Here is a 20,934-nt window from a genome sequence, read left to right as displayed (position 1 = left end):
AATGTCGAAAGCAACCACTGAACTATATACAAAGAGATACACTCAAAAACACTACAAATAAATTAAAAAGGTATTATAAATAATGTTCAAGTAACCCACGGAAGACAGGGAAAATGAAAAGGACAAGACCAAACAATCAAATAATAGATTAAGCTCTAATATATCAACAATTACACTAAATCTACATGGGTTAGAAACTTATTAAAAGGGAGGTAACAGAACTGATAAAAAACATGAAATATAAGAAATTCACTTTGAATATGATAAAGGTTAAGCTGAAAATAAAGAAAAAAATGCAAACATTAATCTTTATCTACTACATGAAAATATTACTCAAAGAGCAGGAGTGGCTATATTACCATCAGAAAAAATGTAGACTTCTTTTTTTAACTAGTTAATGTAGACTTCAAAACAAAGAAAATTACCAGAGATAGTCATTATAAAAGGATAAAAAGATTAATTCAGCAAAAAGACTTAGCAGTTGTAAATGCGTCAGTATCAAACAACAGAACTTCAGAATATAAGAGGTAAAAATGGATAGAACTCAAAGTAGAAATATACAAATTCACAGTTATAGTTAGATATTTCAACAAAACCTTTCTTGCTAATTGACAGAACTACTATACAGAAAATCAGCAAGGACAGAGAAGACTGTAACAAAAGCTCAACCAATGGATAAAAAGGCAGTTTAGCAAGTGAAACTTCATACCTGCTATGTGGTCTTATTTAATGATTTGTTAAACAGTAATCAAAACTCTCTTTTGGGGGGATTTTCTTTTAATAATACAAGAGGTACATATTTACTGGGGGGAGGGGATATAAAGTAAAAACTAAAATAATCTTGTCAATCTGCCATTACTCTGCTGAGATAATCGTTCTCTTAGAATCTATTTTAAACTCTTTTCTATGTATATGTAAATATACACAAGTGCATGATTTTAATTTTGTGAAAAATGAGGTCATACTTAGCAGACCAGCTGCAACTGTTATTTTCAACTCAATAAAGTATACTGACATCATCATATACTGACTTCACTTCCTAGTTAGTGATATAGAAAGCTGGCACATGAAATACTAATAAAAATGTTCTCAGAATGCATCATGTTCTTTGATAATATAAACTCCTTGGACTTACAAAGGCCTTCCCTATTCAGTATCTAGAAATGTACTAGTGATTAGATTGGTGTTAAATAGCAGCAGAAAGAATGAAACTCTTGTAGAGCAATAAGATATAAGACAGAATTGAAAGTGCTTTTAAATAAGAAAAGGAATAAAACATGTTTTATGGTAATTATATCTTCTAATTTTTTTTATTATTTAAGGAGATCTCCATGATCTAGCTGATATCATTAAACAAATGAAAATAAAGGTGTTCTATCATTATGTACAAAAAAGGAGGGTAGTGGGAATTATATTAACATAAGAATTTGTTCTAAGAGTAAAATACTCACAGTTGTTTCTCCTTTTGGGAGATTTGTTTCTGCAGACTGCTGGATTTATTCTGACATTCTTGTAGATATTTCTTGTCCTCTTCTTCAGCTTCCATTTGCGCCTTCTCTGCTTGCTGCAATCTGGTGTAATTCAAATCAACTTTGGGTAAAACTGAGGCTAGAACTAGGGTGTAAAAGGGTGAAGAAGACAAATAAAAGAAAAATGGGGAAATAGAAACATTTCTAAATGAAAACAAAGTTTGGGAAAACTCACAAACTCAAACGTGAAAGAGCCACACAATGTCTAGAAATTGTTTTGTGATTTTTTTCAATATAACATATAATATGCCCAGTATATTATCTTCAAATTTGTTTTATTTCTTGTTCATAATTAACAATGCAAAGAAATACAGCCTTTCCCACTTATGTAGAGCATAATGAATTAACTTTCAAAATATAATAGGTGCATTACTGACTTTTTACAAAACCATGAAAAGCATAGCTGTTACGTCTACACTAGGTGAAGAAGCCACATTGTTATATATTATGCTAGGATGTATATGCCAGGAATCAAGTGTGCTACAAGGCCAAGAGCAAAGACCTGCAATTACATCAAATAACAGCCAAGTCCTCCCTACAGGATATTTACGTGTTTATTAAAGTATGCGAAAGCTGTATTTGCATTTGTGTGCACGTGTTTGTATTTTTTAAGATTCAAAAGAATTTAGTGCTGGTTGGCAACATTCACTAGACATCATTTTTGTTCCTTGTCGCTGAATTTAAAAATTAGCTAAAAATGTGATTTTCATTTTTCCTGTTTTTATTTGTAAGTCATTGCTTCTCCCTATGCTTAGCTCCACTCCCTGCCTCCTATGGCCATCTAGAATTTCTGAGATTCAACTTCAAAGTTTTTATAAGAAAACATTTCCAAAGTATGCAAGGGATATTAACTCCTTCTAAGGAATTAAATGAAAAATTTCTATTCAACTAACAACAACCAAAAAAAGTGCCTCTTTTCTTCCTCAAAATCATACCAATGGGCCAACCCTCACATATTTCAAAGTATAAATGCCACTTCGAAGGAAAAGAGAAAAACATCCAAGTTATCTCTAAATCTAAATTTAAATTAAAAATATTAGGAGGGGATGGGGCCCCAAGCTTTAATCTGAATTTACAGGAACTAAAGTAAGAGTGAGGTAGGCCTCAAAGTTGTGCTATCATAGGGCAAAGGAGAACTGGAAAACTGATGTGTAAAAGAACAAGAGAATGGCCAATCTGGTTATAAACTATTTAAAAACATATTAAAAAATAGTAAAGGAGCCATTAGGCAAAGAGTGGGCCAAAAGGGGGGGGGGGGAAATCTGTGCCAACACATGGCTAAACAAAGGTTAACTTATTTTTACACAATTATCATATTTTTCATCAAAAAGTAGCTTTAAAAAGATAAAACTGAATTTGAAAATCCTGACCTTCAAAGGGTCAATATTCAAATCAGTCCTTGTGCACAAGGTTTGCAGAATGTGTTTTTTTTTTAAAATCCAAGTGCACCCACTCTGTTCTGTGGTAGTGTAGTACCACACCAGCTGTTCAAGAAGTGCACAGGGTTCCTGACACCCTTTTAGAATACATAGCAGTAGCATAAATTCTTTTCTATTTAATATATTACAGAATTGTTGATTTTCTTTTAGTCTGTTTAAATATAAGTGTTTTTTCAGAAAGATATATCTTTGACCAGCTTATACTGGTCCTGAGTGTCACTGCTGGCACATTTGACCAATGACATTGCAATTGTCCTAGTTTGAGTTAACAAATCATTGTCACTTCATAATGGAATGGACAGAAATCAAAGACAGAAAAAGGTAATAAAGATGTCCAAAATGTAAAAATGGGGATAAAGAAAACAAAAAAGAAAAAAGAAGAAAGAGGATGTCAATAAAAGAATATTCATGTCAATAAAGCATTAATAGTTATGTTTTTCATAAGTAGATTCAAAGAAAGCAATGATAAGACATATGTTGACACCAACATGACAGGTCAATGGAAATACATTACATTTTCCAACAATAAAAGTGAAAAATGCCAATATAAAACAATTCAATTTAAACAAAATTATTTCTTGGTTTGGGTTGAGGGTCCTAGTTCAAAGAAACACAACTGCCAACTCAGAAAGCTTGATTTCAGAAAAAGAGATGGTGAATGATAAAGGATATGACAATTAATATGCATGGAAATCAATAGGGATAATTCCACCATGGATTTTATTCATTTTATCAAGGTTTCTGTTTGTGTATTTGTTTTATGCAAAAGATTGAACCACATGAAATTGCTGATATTAGGCCTTTTTTTAAAAATCTACAAATTGAAAAGTTCAAATGAATCAGCCTAATATAAAGCAACTTGATTCCATGCAACAACCAAAACAAAAAGGCAAAAATTCTGCTGGGCTTAAGAAAAACCAGGTCCTAATGTAAAGTTTCCTAATGGTTTTTGTGGCAGGTGTCAGAATTAAATAAAGAAAAGGGAGAAAGGAATGAAAAAAGAAACAAATTAGAAATGCTGTACCTTTGTTCCAGCTGCCTCATGGCTGCAGTAATTTTATTGGTTTTTTCTTCTAATTGGGTAATGATTTCATTTTTTTCTTTCAAACCATCTTCAGAACCCTATTTACGAAAATATAAAAGCTATAGTGGGTTTTATTTTGGAACCTGAATATTTGTAAGTTTATTGTGCCATTTTGCTGTGGAATTACTTTGAAATAGGTTAAAATATTCCTACAAAATGAAGCAGCAGTACTACTAGTCTTTTACTGTATTTCATTCTACTTCTATATTTCTATATTTCTACTATATTCTATATTTCCATATTTCATTATACATCTACATTTTATTTAAAATATAGTAGAGAAAAAAACAGTCTTCAATGTTTTTAAAAGACAACAGATTAAACTGCTATAAAAGAGGCTATTTTGAAAATTGAATTGTGGGGTTTTGGCAATAAGTCTGCAACAGCAATGTCAATTTATTAGGAAATTCATAATAATTTTTATAGTAAAGTATTTTAGTCAAAAGTAAATCTGTATCAGAATTGTACTGTGTAAACTAGCCCACAAAAATGTCTTGAATTTTTAGAGAGTTTTCTAAAAGGTTAATTACTCTTCTATTTTGTTACCTTTCAGTATTAAGAAAGGATTCTGTTAACCTTTCAGCATCAAGAAACAAATTCAGATCATTGATTTTGTTTGTTCTTTGATACCTTTTCTCTTTGCTATATTTCTTAAGCTTCCAATTTAGAAAAAAAGTCACTAATTTTGCTACTAATATGGTACAGTTAAAATGGTTTCATCTCTTGAAAAACAAATCCTTCATACAAATATTCACTGTCAACTTGTGTAAAAAATTTTAAGAATTTAAAATTTAAGAATGTTCCTTACCTGTAACTTTTGATACATCTCTATGTTAATTGCTTTAACTTCTTCTAACTGTTGTCGAAGGCCTATCAGAGTATCTTGTTTCTCATGGATATCTTTCTCCAACAACTTCATGGCCAGTTCAATTTCATGTTTCATACTGACTTGTACTGCCAGTTCATTCTCCACATCCTGCAATATCAACATATCCTGAATTCACTTTAGAGTGTCAAAATCAGATTACAACAGTTAATGAGATCAAGAATTTCCATTCAATATGTATGTTACTGGTTTCAAGTTACAAGTCCAACTGTAGGCAATCAATCAGATTCTATAAGACAAAATAACAATCGAAATATTTTCAAATGCACATTTCACTAAAATGAAAGTATTTTCTATACTTTATTAATTATCACTATTTTGCTGGCTCTAGAATTATATATATTTATGCCTCATATATTTAGTGGTAATTTTCCTTAAAGAAAATGAAATGAAGCAATCTGTAAAAGTGTAGATAAAGGTAACTCAAAAATTCAATTTCACAGTTTTAATTTCAGAAGGAAAAGAGTTCCTTAACATTAAAGACAAACAGCAAAAGAGATAGTAAGTCTGACAATACTCTCCCCTGGTGGTGGTTGCAAACATATTTACATACACATATTTACAATATAATTACTATTATTATTATTATTATTATTATTATTAGCTAATATAATCTACCTGTCGTAACTGAGATTCATCTCGAAGCTGCCTCCTGGCTTCATTATACATTTCATCTAGCCCCTGCCGAGAATGCTTGTATGTTTGAAGCTCGGTTTCCACATCCACTTTGGTAACCTAAAAAGAAAACATAAAACTTTTTATTCAATAATCACTACTATTACAACAGCTTAGAAATATCTACTATGCAAAATCCCTAAGAGCGGAATTTTTTAACACAGACTGTAATTATTCTATACTTACCTCTAGTTGCTGCTGTGTTTTCATTAAAATTAATTTATTTTCACTTCGTAACTGATGATTTTCTTCTTGGAGTTTAATGATGTTATTCTTTGCTATTGCTAACTAAAAATTACAAAACGGGAAAGAAAGAGGATTTTAAACATCTTTACACTTGCTTTATCTATTTTGCTCATGGTTACAAATTTTATAATAAAAAATAAAATCCTAAAACATTTTGTCTTTCACATTTACAGCAAACTTCATAAGAAAAATGTGCCCCATATTATACCAAGATAGCAATTAAAGAAATTATACTTTTTGTTTCTACCATTATGTTAGTTAAAACTAACATGTCCTGGGCCTCCTCAGTGGCGCAGCGGTTGAGCGCTGGGTTGCGAAGCTGCCCGCAGCCTCTGCAGTGCCGGTTCGATCCCCGGCTGCTCCCCGGCCACTGGAGGAGGGTCCCACATGGCGCGCAGACCTCTCCTGCCGCCCGGCTGCTCCCCTCAGCAGTGTACTTCGGTCCTTCTGCCTGCTCTGCTCCCCGCTCTGGCTCTGGTGAATTCTCTCACCCTCCCGCGCTTCTGACTGTACCCAGTGCTTGTATAAATACATAAATAAATAAATCTTAAAAAAAAAAAAAAAAAACTTAAAAAAAAAAAAAAAAAACTAACATGTCCTGAAAATAAAGCAAGCATGTAAACTATGAGTTAAACAGTGAAACTGCAAAGACGTGTAAGAGGCACAAACTGTTGAGCATCTCTCTTAACCAGAAGTTCAACTATCAAAATGAGGATGCTTTCTTAAATGCAGTCACACAAATAATTATGTGCTCCCTGTTTTATAAAATTAAGCCAGTTCTAAAAAAATAAGTTTAATTAAAATGAAAATTAAATAGAATTCTGAATAGAAAGCAAAAATTCTATGGTTTGATAGATTTGTTTTTAATTATCTAAAAAGCAAATGTATAAATGTATTAAAAAGAATGTTAGGATAATTTCTGGCTCTAGGACCACCAGACAGCCACTTTCACAATGCAGGAAACAGGAGCACATGGGATGAATTTACTCATAGGAGGGTGGATTAAGGGGTGGACATGATCATGCCATGATGCTTGTAAAAAACAGTAATCTGACTAGTGGAACAAGAGGGCCACCATCATTTAAACAGGAATTTCTAATAACAGATGACTCCACTATTAAATACAGGGTCATTCCAATTTTAAAAAGAGAATCAGCCTATATATAGAAGAATCTATATCAGTTTCATTTGAAAGCCCATTTCTAGAAGAATATATGGTTTAAAACTTATAATAATCATCAATTACAACTATAAGTATTCCATCATAATAATGAAAATGTGTATGTATGTGTTTTATGTGCGCATGTACATTCTTAATGCATTTATATTTAAATTGGAAAAGGATCACAAATATTAGGTTCATGAAAGACAATTACACATGGTTGGGTAACAATACCTCTTCAATCAGCTTAGTATTTGATTTTTCTAATGAGTCAACTCTTGAATGGAGACTGCTGACTGTGCTGCTGAAATTAATAAAGAAAAAAACTCACTCAAAATCATATAATGGCAAGAAAAACTATGTTATTCTGGATTATGTTGATTGAATTTTTATATGTGGAAAATTTCATTCAGTGGTTAAACCTGATTTGGCTAGGAAAGTAATAAACACTATGAGAAAATAATCAATATTCCCATTAAAATTCCATTTGATGCTGCTCATTTGTTTGTTTCATCTTAAATGTTCTTCTTACGCTTAATTTATAATATTTAGGAATGGAAATTCCACACAAAGATGACTAATATTGTGGGCCTCCCTGGTGGTGCAAGGGGTTAAGCACCACACTATGAAGTAATCCGCAGCCTCTGCAGCACTAGTTCAATCCCCAGCCAGGCAGGGAGCAATCCACATGGTGAGGCAGACCTCTCCTGTCTCGCCTGCTGCTCCCCTCAGCAGTGTATTTCAGTCAGTCTGCCTGTTCTGTTCCCCATTCTGTCTCTCGTGAATTCTCTCACACCCACATCTCTGGCCTGTACCCCAGTTCTTGTATGCATAAATAAAATCTTCAAAAATAAAAATGACTAATATTGTTAAAAATAAATTTTAAATTATTTTTTAAAAGATGAGCTTCAAATGTCCATTTTATAATTAAGCCTTCAACAGAGCAAATATTCCATGTCTCAAGGGATAGTCAAAAGAAAGTTTGCACCATACACACACGTTTTTAGCATTTTTGTTTGAAACGATCAACATGACATCATTTAGACTTTACTGAATCTATTATTCAAGGCATGCTTGATTCTATCATGTCAAACTTTTTCTAATAAAATGCAGTGTGCTATATACATTACTACAAAATCTCTAATAAATATATAACATTTTATAGCACCATTGCTATAAAATAAGTAATGACATTTTAGTTTCACTGGTAAAATAAAAATGTTTTTATACTTACAAAATCTATTTTTTTTTTTTATATAAAAAGTCTGGGCCTCCCCTGGTGGCACAGTGTTTGAGCGCTGGGCCGCGAAGCTGCCCACAGCCTCTGCAGTGCTGGTTCGATCCCAGGCCGCCAGCAAGGATCCCACATGGCGCGCAGACCTCTCCTGCTGCACCTGCTGATCCACTTAGCAGTGTATTTCATCAGTCTGCCTGTTCTGTTCCCCGCTCTGGCTCTGGTGAATTCTCTTACCCTCCCGCACTTCTGACTGTACCCAGTGCTTGTATAAATAAATAAATAAATAAATCTTTATAAATAAATAAATAAATAAAATAAAAGGTCCACTGAGGGAAGCAGCAGGCAAGTAAGGAGAGGTCTGCTGTGCCATGTGGGTTGCTCCCTGGCCCGCCGGGTATCAAACTCATGCTGCAGAGGCTGCAGATTGCCTCATAGAGCAGTGCTTAACCCCTTGTGCCACCAGGGAGGCCCCAAAATCTTTTTAAAATATAAAGATTCTTAGGTTAAACTTGATTCTTAGGTTAAACTTGAGTTTTTCAGAAATAGCACCATGGTATATTGATAGTAAGATTTAACAAGTATAGGATTAGGAAATGGAAGGTTAAGACTGGCTTTTCTATTTTCTGTGTCAACTCGAAAGCTATAAAACCTTTCTGAGCTTTGGTTTCTTTACCTATAAAATTAATCAGTAATATTTATCCTGCTTTTTAGATAAGAATCAATAAAATAATAATAAAAGCACTTTGAAAAAAATAAAGTCTCAATTAGTGGTTTTCTTGCATGAGAAATAATAGGTAAATTCTGTTTTTTTTCTTTACGTTTTCTGTACTTCTAAAATATTCTAAGTGCACAGAACCACTTATTAGAAAACAATAAAACCTTTTAACATATAAAATATACAAAAATAGATCACTAATATTGCTATAACTATTAAATAAAAAAAATTTAAAAGACAGAGGGGCCTCCCTGGTGGCGTAAGGGGTTAAGACACAACCTATGAAGCAATCCGCAGCCACTGCAGCATGAATTCAATCCAGGGCCAGGGAACTGACCCATATGGCTCAGCAGACCTCTTCTGACTCGCCAACTACTCCCCTCAGCAGTGTATTTCAGTCAATCTGCCTAATTTTAATCTTTTTTTTTTACCCTTTAAATGTGGATCGTAGAATTTTTTTTTACAGATTTAGTTTTATATTTATGCATACAAGAATTGGGGTGTAGGCCAGAGGCACAGTGGGTTAGGATTCACCAGAGACAGAGTGGGGAACAGAACACTGCTGAAGGGAGCAGCAGGAGAGACAGGAGAGGTGTACTGTGCCATGTGGGTTAACTCCCTGGCTGGGGATTGAACTCATATTGCAGTGGCTGGCGATAGCTTGATAGCGCTGAGACTTTAACCCCAGTGCCACCAGAGAGACCCCCTAGAAATTTTAAATTACCTATATGTTCACATTATATTTCTGTTAGAAAGAACTACACTATACTATTTTACATACAGATGTCAGAAATTCTTCACAGAGTATTCACTGATGGCTTCTATGACCGGATCACAATGTAAGGAGAAAACTTCTATCATGGAAGATGACAGTTCACATTTACATATGAGCCCTTTGAAGTAGGAAAAATGAATTTTTGAACCATCAAAATGATATAAACTTCCACCCTATCCAGCCTTTTTTCTCAAGCTTACAGGAATAAGTTTGAAATTTTCATTTTAAAGTAGTCTGATGATTCTATTTAAAAATCTGACTCTCTGGGCCTCCCCGGTGGCGCAGCGGTTGAGCGCTGGGTTGAGAAGCTGCCCGCAGCCTCTGCGGCGCCAGTTCGATCCCCGGCTGCTCCCCGGCCACCGGAGGAGGGTCCCACATGGCGCACAGACCTCTCCTGCCGCCCACTGCTCCCCTCAGCAGTGTACCTTGGTCCTTCTGCCTGCTCTGCTCCCCTCTGGCTCTGGTGAATTCTCTCACCCCCCTCCCCGCGCTTCTGACTGTACCCAGTGCATGTATAAACAAAACAAACAAACAAACAAACAAATAAATAAATAAATAAAAACATGCCTCTATAAAAAAAAAATTTAAAAAAATTAAAAAAATAAAAATCTGACTCTCATTTTCTCCTGGAAATGAATTATCACCAATAATTCTCTGTATTTTTACTTTCTGTTCACTATCACCTTAACCCCTTCTCAATGATACTTAGAAACAAAGACAGCGGTAAGCTGACCTGAAGGAGAAAACAAAATTAAAACAGGCATAAGTGTAACAAAGTATCCAAGTACCAATAATACTTACTTCAGTTGTCTGTTTAATTCTTCAACATAATTCTTCTGGTCTAATATGGCAGCAATTTGAACATTCCTAGAGAAAGAACAAAGTAGCTTTATGCTAGTTGGAAAAGTATTTGGGGGCTAAAATTACTATAAAACCATAACGGTAAAACAGTATTATTTTTAAAACAAAACTCAAGAATCTATGTAATCATGTAGCAATAAGTTGTATACTAAATAACTGTAACTTTTGTTAATTTACTAGACTTAACAAGACCATTTGTGTATTTTAAATTAAAGCACAATTAGTTCTTGAAAAAAACGGCATTTTTAAGTTTAAGAAAATAAGGTTTTATCCCTTTTTATCATAAGACACACTTAACTATTTAAAATGGGTCTCAGAAACTATAAGGGTGTAACCAAAAGTTGTACTTCATACTAAAGCCTCCTTCTTCCAAGTGACATTTGCATTATAAAGCTTATAAACTGAAGTAAAAACAATGTAGAGGAATAAAGAAAATAAAAATTACACTGAAAATAGATGGATCTCAGACTGATTTATACAGAGCTACATAAAAAAAATCCAGGTGAAATAACTTAAGAAAATCATACCTTTCTTTATTTCCAATATCTTCTTCATTCTTTAAATACATAGAAAAATCAATCACTCCAACCTAAAATAAAGCCATTTTTATTTAAAGGGAAAATATCAGAATTACTTATAACATGCAACTGAATTTCTTCTTTAGTATTTAACAGCACTATTTACAACTTAAAATAATATCTGGGGCCTCCCCTGGTGGGTGCAGCAATTGAGCACCAGGCTTCGAAGCTGCCCATAGCCTCTCAGTGCCAGTTGGATCCCTGGCTGCCAGCGAGGGTCCCCCATGGTGCACAGACCTCTCCTGCTGCCCGCTGCTCCCCTCAGCAGTGATTTCATCGGTCTGCCTGTTCTGTTCCCCACTCTGGCTCTGGTGAATTCTCTCACCCTCCCACACTTCTGACTGTACCCAGTGCTTATATAAACAAACAAACAAACAAATAAATAAATAAATAAACAAACAAATAAATCTTTAAAAGAAAAAAAATAATATCTGGATCAAAGAGAAACAGTGCAAATAGGAACATTCTGCATTGGGGCACTGGTCACTTGCACTTACTTGTGAGTCTAAATCTTCTCCTTTAACACAAAGATTAGCATCTATCACATTCAGGCCAACCAGCAGCCCAACAATTACTGATCCTTCTTCTTCCATCATTAGTGCATGATACTCATAGAATTCACTGTAAAAATTAAAATGATAAAAAGCTTAAATCAAAAATTTCAAAACTAAATTTAAAATTCCTCAGCCCCCGATTATAAGCATGAAACCATATAAAATGAGGTACTTTCAACCAGCCTTTCTATATGTAAGTAACCAAAATTTGAAGACTTAAGGGCCTACACAGAAAGTTTTGACAGAAGAGACTGAAAGCAATAAAAAAGGGAAAGAATTTTGAGGAAAAAAAGAGGGATCAAAATGAAAAGAGGATCACTGAGGCCTGGAACGTTTCACTCTCAGGACATGATGACAGTTGCTGATCTGATTATAATATTTCTTATTAGTTGAAATTATTTGACTGAATTTTCAAACCTATGGTTTACTAAGACTCTTGGGATAAAGAGTAAGTTGGGGAAATGAATATACAAAATATTTCAAAGCCAAAATTCAAGTCAATGGCATTTGATATGTATATTGCAAATGTTCTCAATAGATAATCATATGTTAAAGATATTCATGAACCTAACTATCCACTAATTGAATGGATGAAGAAAATCCGCTATATTTTTATAAAGGAATATTATTCATAAATAAAAGAGAATGAAATCATGTCATTTCCAACAACATAAATGGATCTTGGGGACATTATGCTAAATGGAATAAGAGAGAGAAAGACAAATTCCATACTATCTCACTTACACATGGAATCTTTAAAAAGAAAAAAAAAAGGTTTACAGATGCAGACAATACATTGGTGATTGTTAGAGGCAGGGTGATAATATGTGGGGCAGGGAAATGGAATAAAAGGGGTCAAAAGGTACAAATTTCCGTTGTAAAATAAGTCATGGGCCTCCCTGGTGGCACAAGGGTTTAAGATACAACCTATGAAGCTGTCCACAGTGGCTGCAGCACGAGTTCAATCCCAGGCCAGCCAGGGAGCAACCCACATTGTGCAGCAGACCTCTCCTGACTCTCCCGCTGCTCCCCTCAGCAGTGTACTTCAGTCAGTCTGCCTCTTCTGTTCCCCATTCTGTCTCTGGTGAATCCTCTCACAACCCCCCCCCCACATCTCTGGCCTGTACCCCAGCTCTTGTATGCATAAATAATTAATTAATTAATTAAAATAAGTCACAGGGAAATAATGTACAGCATGGCAACAATAGTTAATAACAGTGTACTGCATATTTGAAAGTTGCTAAGACTAAACCTTAAAATTTCTTATAAGAAAAAAATTTATGACTATATGTTATAGATGTTCAACAAAATATATAAATATTGAATATGTTATATACCTAAAACTAATATAATTACCTAAAAAATATACAATTAAAAAATTTTTCAATAAAAAATTTTTTAAATACACACCAAAAAAATGTCAATTATACCTGGATTAAAAAAATAAAGATACTTATAGATATCAAAATCCTAAAAATGTTTAAATAAGAAAGTTGTGGAGGAATTAAGGACAGTAAAAAGACATAAGACTTGTCAATTTATATTCAGAGAATAGGTTATCATCTCATGTATTACACAAAAATTTCCATGTATGTTATTTTAATGACTTTAATTAACCTCAGAGTATTACTGAGAAACTACAAGTGCTTAAAGTACAGTTGTTCTCATTTTAACAAATGCAAAAACCAAGATGTACAAACACAGTCACAAATAACACCAAAAATGATTACATTCTCCAAAATATCAGAGAGATACCCTAAGAGAACAAGGACAAATGGAGGGTCTCCCATTGGCTATTCCCTTCAAGAACTGATTACTATATATTTTGTTAATCATCTGGCCTTCAATTTAAAACAATTGTTTAAAAAGTACTCAAAATAAAATTGAAGCAGTAGCTTGGACATTGAAGATCAAAAAAGAAACCTTTTGAATTAATGGCCTAAATTCCCACACAAACTTTTATCCATAAAATTAACTGTAATTTAGAAAAGGTAAAACTTAGAAATATAAATTTCCCACTTATTAGTTAATAAAAAAAACATATGGTGTTCATTTTTAAGGCTAGCTACTGATCAATGTTATGTCCCTACCATGACTTTCACTCTCACTTTCCTCCTCTTTAATTTTATGCTATCTGATTGTATGTTATATATTCTTTTGTACTACAACTCCAATCCTTTTTGGAAGACTGGACAGACATGAAACAAATATAAAAATGAATTTGATTAAATGGTACTAACCTTAAGAGATCCCTTTGAATAATTAAGCAACGCAGGTAATCAGCCATCTTTTTTTGCATAAGAGCTAATCGAAGCCAGGCTCTTGCACGACCCAGAGGGGTCCTGAAAAGCAAAACCAATTTGTCAGAAAATAGCCCCAAAGATTATAAACTACATGTTCTATATATCTCTCTCTTTTTTTAAGGTTTACTTTATTTATTTATGCATACAAGAGCTGGGGTGTAGGCCGGGGGTGGGGGTTAAAGACAATGCTATCAAGCTATAGCCAGCCACTGCAGCAGAGTTCCATCCCCCTCCCCAGCCAGGGAGCTACCCACATGGTACAGCAGACCTCTCCTGTCTCACCCACTGCTCCCCTAATCAGTGTATTTCAGTAGATCTGCCTGTTCTGCTCCCCACTCTCTCTGGTGAATCCTCTCACCTCCCCCCTACCCCTGCACTTCTGGCTTACACCCCAGTTCTTATATACATAAATAAATTTTTGAAAAAAAGAAAACATTTTTTCACTTTTACTTAGAGTTTGACTTTTAATCCTGTTAAAGTAAAACCAAATCCATATTTCTCTTTTTGAGAGGTGAAATCCCCTTTTTCCTCTGTCATTGTTAAAAATCACTGCAGCAAATGTATCATTAGAAATATCAAGTGGGGAGCCACCTTGGTGGCGCAGCAGTTGAGCGCTGGGTTGCGAAGCTGCCTGCAGCCTCTGCAGCACTGGTTCGATCCCAGACTGCTCCCCGGCCACTGCAGGAGGGTCCCACATGGCGCGCAGACCTCTCCTGCCACCCGCTGCTCCCCTCAGCAGTGTACTTCCATCCTTCTGCCTGCTCTGCTCCCCGCTCTGGTGAATTCTCTCACCCTCCCACGCTTCTGACGGTACCCAGTACTTGCATAAATAAATAAATAAATAAATAAATAAATAAATAAATAAATAAATCTTAAAAAAAAAAAGAATAAAAAGAAATATCAAGTGGGAACATCATTTGCTATTTATTTTTTTTTAAAGATTGGTTTATTTAGGCATACAAGAACTGGGGTACAGGCCAGAGGTGTGGGGGGCGGGGGGTGAGAAAGGATTCACCAGAGACTGAGTGGGGAGCAGAACAGGCAGATACACTGAAATACACTGCTGAGGGGAGCAGCAGGAGATAGAGGAGAGGTCTGCTGTGCCATGTGGGTACTTCCTGGTCAGGGATGGAACTTGTGCTACAGAGGGTGGGGATAGTTTTGTAGTGCTGTGGTTAACCCCTTGCACCACCAGGAGGCCCTTGCTTGCTATTTAACTCTAAAACTAGGTTTGGGACCTCCCTGGTGGCACAAGGGGTTAAGATACAACCTATGAAGCTGTCTGCAGCCTCTGCAGCAGGAGTTCAATCCCCGGCCAGCAAGGGAGCAACCCAATGGCGTGGCAGACTTCTCCTGTCATGCCCGCTGCTCCCCTCAGCAGTGTATTTCATCAGTCTGCCTGTTCTGTTCCCCACTCTGTCTCTGGTGAATCCTCTCACCCTCCCGCACATCTGGCCTGTACCCCGGTTCTTGTATAAATAAATAAATAAATCTTTTTAAAAAAAAAGTTGCCTCATTAATAAAAATTAAGATAAACTAAACAGAGCTCTTCCCTCTTAATCATACCCTAAAAAGCATAAGAACTTAGCCTTAATAACACACTATCTTGCAAAACTTTCAACACAGATGCATTACAGATTAGACTATTCAAACTTTTTGTATATTTCATATATATTTGTCTAGTAAAATCGGCAGGTGACACTAGAGGTCCCAATTGTCAGAGGAAGAAAAATAATTTGCATAAGACCTATAGCATATAAATGGCTTATCTGAAACTCAAACCTGAAAAACAACAACAAAAACAAAATCTCAAATCTCCTGAGCCTTTGCCATGGATTTATGCTCAATCTTTAACAAATAGTTACTCATTGACCTCTACTGCAAACTAAGTAACATTCAGGAAACAGAGGTGCAAAATTGATACATTCTTTCTTAAAGGAACTTGCAACTTCCTGCAATGCAATATAAAATTTAAGTAGTGATCTAATAAAGAGTGAATAGCCATAAATATAAATGAGTAGCTAAACTGTATGGAATAAGCTAAGAAAAACTTCAGAAAAAAAATTAAATTTTAGCCAAACCATAAAGAATGAACAGAATTTTACTAGAAGAGAATGGAATGGGGCTACTTAATGTTGGGAGAAGAAAATAAACTAGAAGGTGAGGTACTTTTAAGGAATAGTAAATATATCCCTGTGGTTACGGATGAACAAACAATAAAATAACTTACTTAAGACCAGGTAAATCCCGGACACTGGCTCCTATTTCCTCTGCTTCTGGATAGAGTTTCTCTACTAGTTCCAACGGGCCCCAGATAGTTTTATTATAACTCAAAAATGATTTTCTGACTGAAAAAAGAAAATAATACATCCAACAGCAACATATAAAATAACTTCCTTTAAAATATTTAGTTTCAACATTTCTTAATATTCAGTGACCTTTCCTCTGTTATCACTACATAGACCTATTAATTAAGATCCTGATATTATTCCTTATGAGAAATATGCAAGCCATTCTTCCACATCAGAAATACACAGGCAAGTAATTAAAGTAAAAAAAAGTGAACTCCCTCTTTACCAGTACAGAAAAAAGAGGCTGGAATCCCTACCAAGTTGATTGTTATCAGTTTATTAAATAAATCAAGGATCAAAAATAGTCATTTTCCTAATATTTTTATTTAATCTTGACTTTTTTTATGCTGGGATTTCTTTAGGATTCCTAGGAGTAAAGTTACTTGGGTCAAAGGATATAGGGAACTGGCATTAATGAAGGCCTCTCTGATTTATTTAAAAAAAAATAGTGGCTGTAACTGTTTGTTTCTCCATATTTTTGTCTACTCTTTTTCAAGCTTATATCTTATTTTTTAGATTATTTACCTTTTATATTAACATTCTCTAAATACTCCTTTTAATATATCAGAAAGTCACCAGTGTGATCTCAAGCCTTGAGTTTTAATTTTCTTTCATGAAAAAAAAAAAAAAAACACAAAACTTTTTTTTTTAATGGCAGTGATATAGACCTTTATTTCCCTCCAGCTTGCTAAAATGGAATTTGCAAATGATGGCTGAAATAATTCACACACTTTGTAGGTAACTCAATAGATACTGATTGACATTTAATAAAAGGAAAACATCAAAAAAGTCATTTTCCGATCAAACATGAACAATTCTGACTTTCCTTTTCCTTTTATTTTATTCTGAAACTTAAATAACATAAAACCATGACTGGGCCTCCCTGGTGGCGCAGCGGTTGAGCGCTGGGTTGTGAAGATGCCCCCAGCCTCTGCAGCACCGGTTCAATCCCCGGCTGCTCCCCGGCCACCGGTGGAGGGTCCCACATGGCACGCAGACCTCTCCTGCCGCCCGCTGCTCCCCTCAGCAGTGTACTTTGGTCCTTCTGCCTGCTCTGCTCCCTGCTCTGGCTCTGGCTCATTCTCTCACCCTCCTGCACTTCTGACTGTACCCAGTGCTTGTATAAATAAATAAATAAATAAATAAATCTATAAAAAAAAAAAAAAACCCATGGCCAGTATGTTTCTTTCTAAATACTGACCAGATCTCTGCAGATCCAGTGTACCTATCAAATATGTCACCCAAGGAGAACCACTAAGATAGGGTTTCTCATTAGGGGAGAAAATCAATCAGCACAACTTTGTAATGACTAATCATTTACTAAAACCACATTTAGGCAAGTCTCTTTTACTTTTTACACTGAACCCCACTTTCATGTGCCATAATCTGACTTCTAGGTCTTCCCAATTTACCCAGTTGTCCAGTATACCAATAAGGAACCCAGAATCTTTTGCTATATAACAGACACTCCAGTATACAACCCTTACTTACACAGCCCTCTACATAGATGTTGTTCATATGAACTAGAGACCAAAACTGCCAACAACTGTTACTATAAGTAGTTACTAATATAATTAAGTTATTTGCAATGTATATTAGGTAACCAAATATAATACAAACATTTCTGGTAGCAATAACTCAATATGAACTATGCAGAAGAATAAAATATCTATTATTATCATTTTCCCTTGAAAATGCTCCAATATCTACAACAACCCAATCCAGAAGACAATTTTTCTAGATCTCTTTCCATGCACTAAGGAGGTTTATATTTCAACAATGAAGTATTTGATCAATAGGGCTCAAACTCTTAAGAGTTCATATCAGAATAAGATTTTATATCAGAACCACCAAGTTTAAATTTGAAAAAAATAACTATAATCATCCTAGAACATAGAAACCAGTTCAAAATATGTTGAAAAAAATTTAAAAATCAAATATGCTATTTATAAAACACTAACATTTTTCTGAAGGATACACCAGAAAACAAAGCAGTAGCATATTTTCTCCCCAAACCAAACTACCCAGTATTTTTAAATGAAAGTAATATGGCTTCAAAAAATATCACATTTTCAAGGATGCTTAAGATGAAGGGGGAGATTCTAAAGTTAATTTTTTAAAATCTCATGATACCTTTAAGACCGTGTTTCAGACAATGTTCCATAACAACAAAGAACTGCTGCAAGGGGGGATAGTCCGAATCCAAAGTGCGGCCAAAGCTTAGAGCAGATTCAATGAGTCCTTTGATACTCAGTTTAGCCATGTTTAACAAGTTTGCTCTCTCTACAGCGGTGGGATCTTTTGTAGCTGAAAGCAGAAGAAAGGAGTCCAACATCATTTGCCTAACATGACAGTGGAAAAATATACACTCTTTCCTTTCCTTATAAAACCAACAGTGGTTTATTTTTCCTTCAGCAACAAGTCAGTCTTCCTAAGTAACCCCTAATTAACTTCTCTTTATGTTTCTCATACACCACACACATACCATAGAACACTACCATGCCCACTCCAGCCAAAGTTGATGAATTATTCTCAAGATCCTGAAAATTGACCATTCTCTGTTATTTATCTTACTTTTGTAGTACCTCTTCGGGAAGAATGACGAGTTTATTAATGACTTTCTGTGGAGATAATTTTGGGGTAACAGATATGTTTAAGGGTCTTGAGCAAAAGAGGGGTAGCAGGAAAGTTCCAAGGATGAATTCAAGGCAAAAAAAAAATGTTCAAAATAAATTGGCAATAAAAGATAGTTAAAATTCTAAGATTTCAGTGTCTCCTATAACAGACCCAAAGGTAAATAAAAATACCCTGATAAACAAGGGGCTACAGGAAGACCTTCAATTCTTTCACTCACTTTAACCCTCTTTCTATCTTGTTTTTCCATTGCAGTGGGTTCTGTATTGCTTGACTCCTCTATTTGCCCAGAGGAAATAAAGAGGAACCAGTTTCACATAAAAGTGCCCTGCCCCTCCGCACAGCTGACGAGGTTGAATATCAAGTTAATGAATGCATTTTCAAAAGAACTCATTGTTACCTGATATTTTCAATTCACAGAAATATTTTCTTTCCCATAATTTTACTGTGTTAGAACCCCAGAAGACTCCCCATACTCCCATCAATGTAGTGAATGGCAGCGATATTTTCAGCAAACACAGATGACAACATTAAATGCATAAAAATAAAATACTTAGTACACAACATTTCCTAATCGCTGACCAATGACTGCACTGTCCAGCTAAACCAAACGTCCGTTTTTCCTTCTCTGAACAAAAATCTAGGATCCCCAATGATCTAGTATTCTAGTTCTGAGCTCAAAAAGCTAGGTATGGAGCTTGACACTGAATCCTAAGCAACTTAAAACGCAGTCACAACTGCTATGAATACGCTGGCTGGTGAAAAATAGCCAGACGCGACATTTCTTCAAATCTGCATGGTGATGTGACTGACTCCCTCTCGGTTGTTTTTTTTCCGGGGGCGAAACCACTTGATGTTTCATAACGTGACAATTTTCATTTTTCTGAACACAGAGCCCATCACGATCCATAACCTGCGATGCGACAACCAGACAAAGGGCTCCTTTGCGGTGGCTGCGAGGCGGGACCCGGCTGGCCCCCGCGGCGTCCTCGCAGAGGACCGTCCGCACCCCGGCCGCGCCCCACCCCGACTCCAGGCCGTGCCCGGCCGGTCGCGGCCCCCAAATCCCGCCACAGGCCCGCCCCCGCATCATGCCCGGGGCTAGACCCCTTCCCGGCCTCCCTCCCAACCTAGAGGGGTTACCCAGAGGGCTCGGGGCGCCCCCAGGACCCCCGCGAAGGGCTCACCCGGAGTCGGACGCGGCATGTCTGTCCGTCTCCTGCTCTCGGCGTCTGTCACCAATGTCAAACCCTGAGCCGCCTCTTCCCTCCGCCACCCCCAAACCTGAAAAGTCATCACCCGTCCCCGACCGCTCCCCGACTCGGCGGCAGAACTCAGGCCCGCCCTGCCCTCGCTCGCGCGAAGCCGTCGAACCTCGAAGCCTCGGCCCCCGGGCCCCAGAACCCCCGCGGACGCCGCCGGGGGGGAGGGACCGCCGCGCGTTGCCATAGCGACCCCGGGCGCCAGGGCGTCCCCGGCTGCCCCCGCCAGCCCCAGGCCGGGTCGCGGCCCCCGTTGCGACCCGGCGACCTCAGCGCTCCCCACCGCCGGCCTCCGCGTCAGGCTGCGGCCTTCAGTCAGAAAGGCGGGCCCGGCGTGCGCCCTCGACCCACTCCCCTTACCCATGGCGGCGGCGACGCGGTCTCGGGCGGGGGCTCCCTGAGCCCCGCCAGCAACTCCCTTCAGGCGCGCGGCGGCCGCCACGACGCCTGCGACCCGGCCCGCCGCGGCCCACAGCGCTCCCGGCGGCGGGAGGACGCCCGCGCGGTCCCGCGGCGCGGCGGGTGGGGCGGGGGATCGCCGAGACGCCAGCCCGCTGCAGAGAAAACCCGCCCTCGCCGGGTCTCCAGGCGGCCGCTGGGGCCGGAAGGAGAAGGAACGGGAGGAGAGCTGGGGGGTGGAGGC

At 36.9% G+C, this 20,934-nt stretch overlaps 1 protein-coding gene across 1 annotated transcript in view; it reads right to left on the bottom strand.

Annotated features, from left to right (window-relative positions):
• The window catches only part of RUFY2 (RUN and FYVE domain containing 2), a gene marked incomplete at both ends in the record, with an annotated part of 32,685 nt that extends 12,207 nt beyond the window's left edge, over nucleotides 1-20,478 (bottom strand). Inside the window, 14 exon segments of the mRNA XM_084245204.1 lie at nucleotides 1,452-1,571; nucleotides 3,993-4,090; nucleotides 4,861-5,028; nucleotides 5,557-5,673; nucleotides 5,800-5,901; nucleotides 7,256-7,325; nucleotides 10,550-10,615; nucleotides 11,137-11,198; nucleotides 11,685-11,808; nucleotides 13,982-14,083; nucleotides 16,275-16,392; nucleotides 18,529-18,702; nucleotides 20,314-20,346; nucleotides 20,349-20,478. Coding sequence (XP_084101330.1) covers nucleotides 1,452-1,571; nucleotides 3,993-4,090; nucleotides 4,861-5,028; nucleotides 5,557-5,673; nucleotides 5,800-5,901; nucleotides 7,256-7,325; nucleotides 10,550-10,615; nucleotides 11,137-11,198; nucleotides 11,685-11,808; nucleotides 13,982-14,083; nucleotides 16,275-16,392; nucleotides 18,529-18,702; nucleotides 20,314-20,346; nucleotides 20,349-20,478 — 1,484 coding nt within the window.
• Nucleotides 20,479-20,934: the final 456 nt, after the last annotated feature.

Source organism: Talpa europaea (genome assembly GCF_964194135.1).
Source record: "Talpa europaea genome assembly, chromosome: 10".
In the NCBI taxonomy this organism is placed as follows: domain Eukaryota; kingdom Metazoa; phylum Chordata; class Mammalia; order Eulipotyphla; family Talpidae; genus Talpa; species Talpa europaea.
This window is presented reverse-complemented; position numbering and strand designations above follow the sequence as displayed.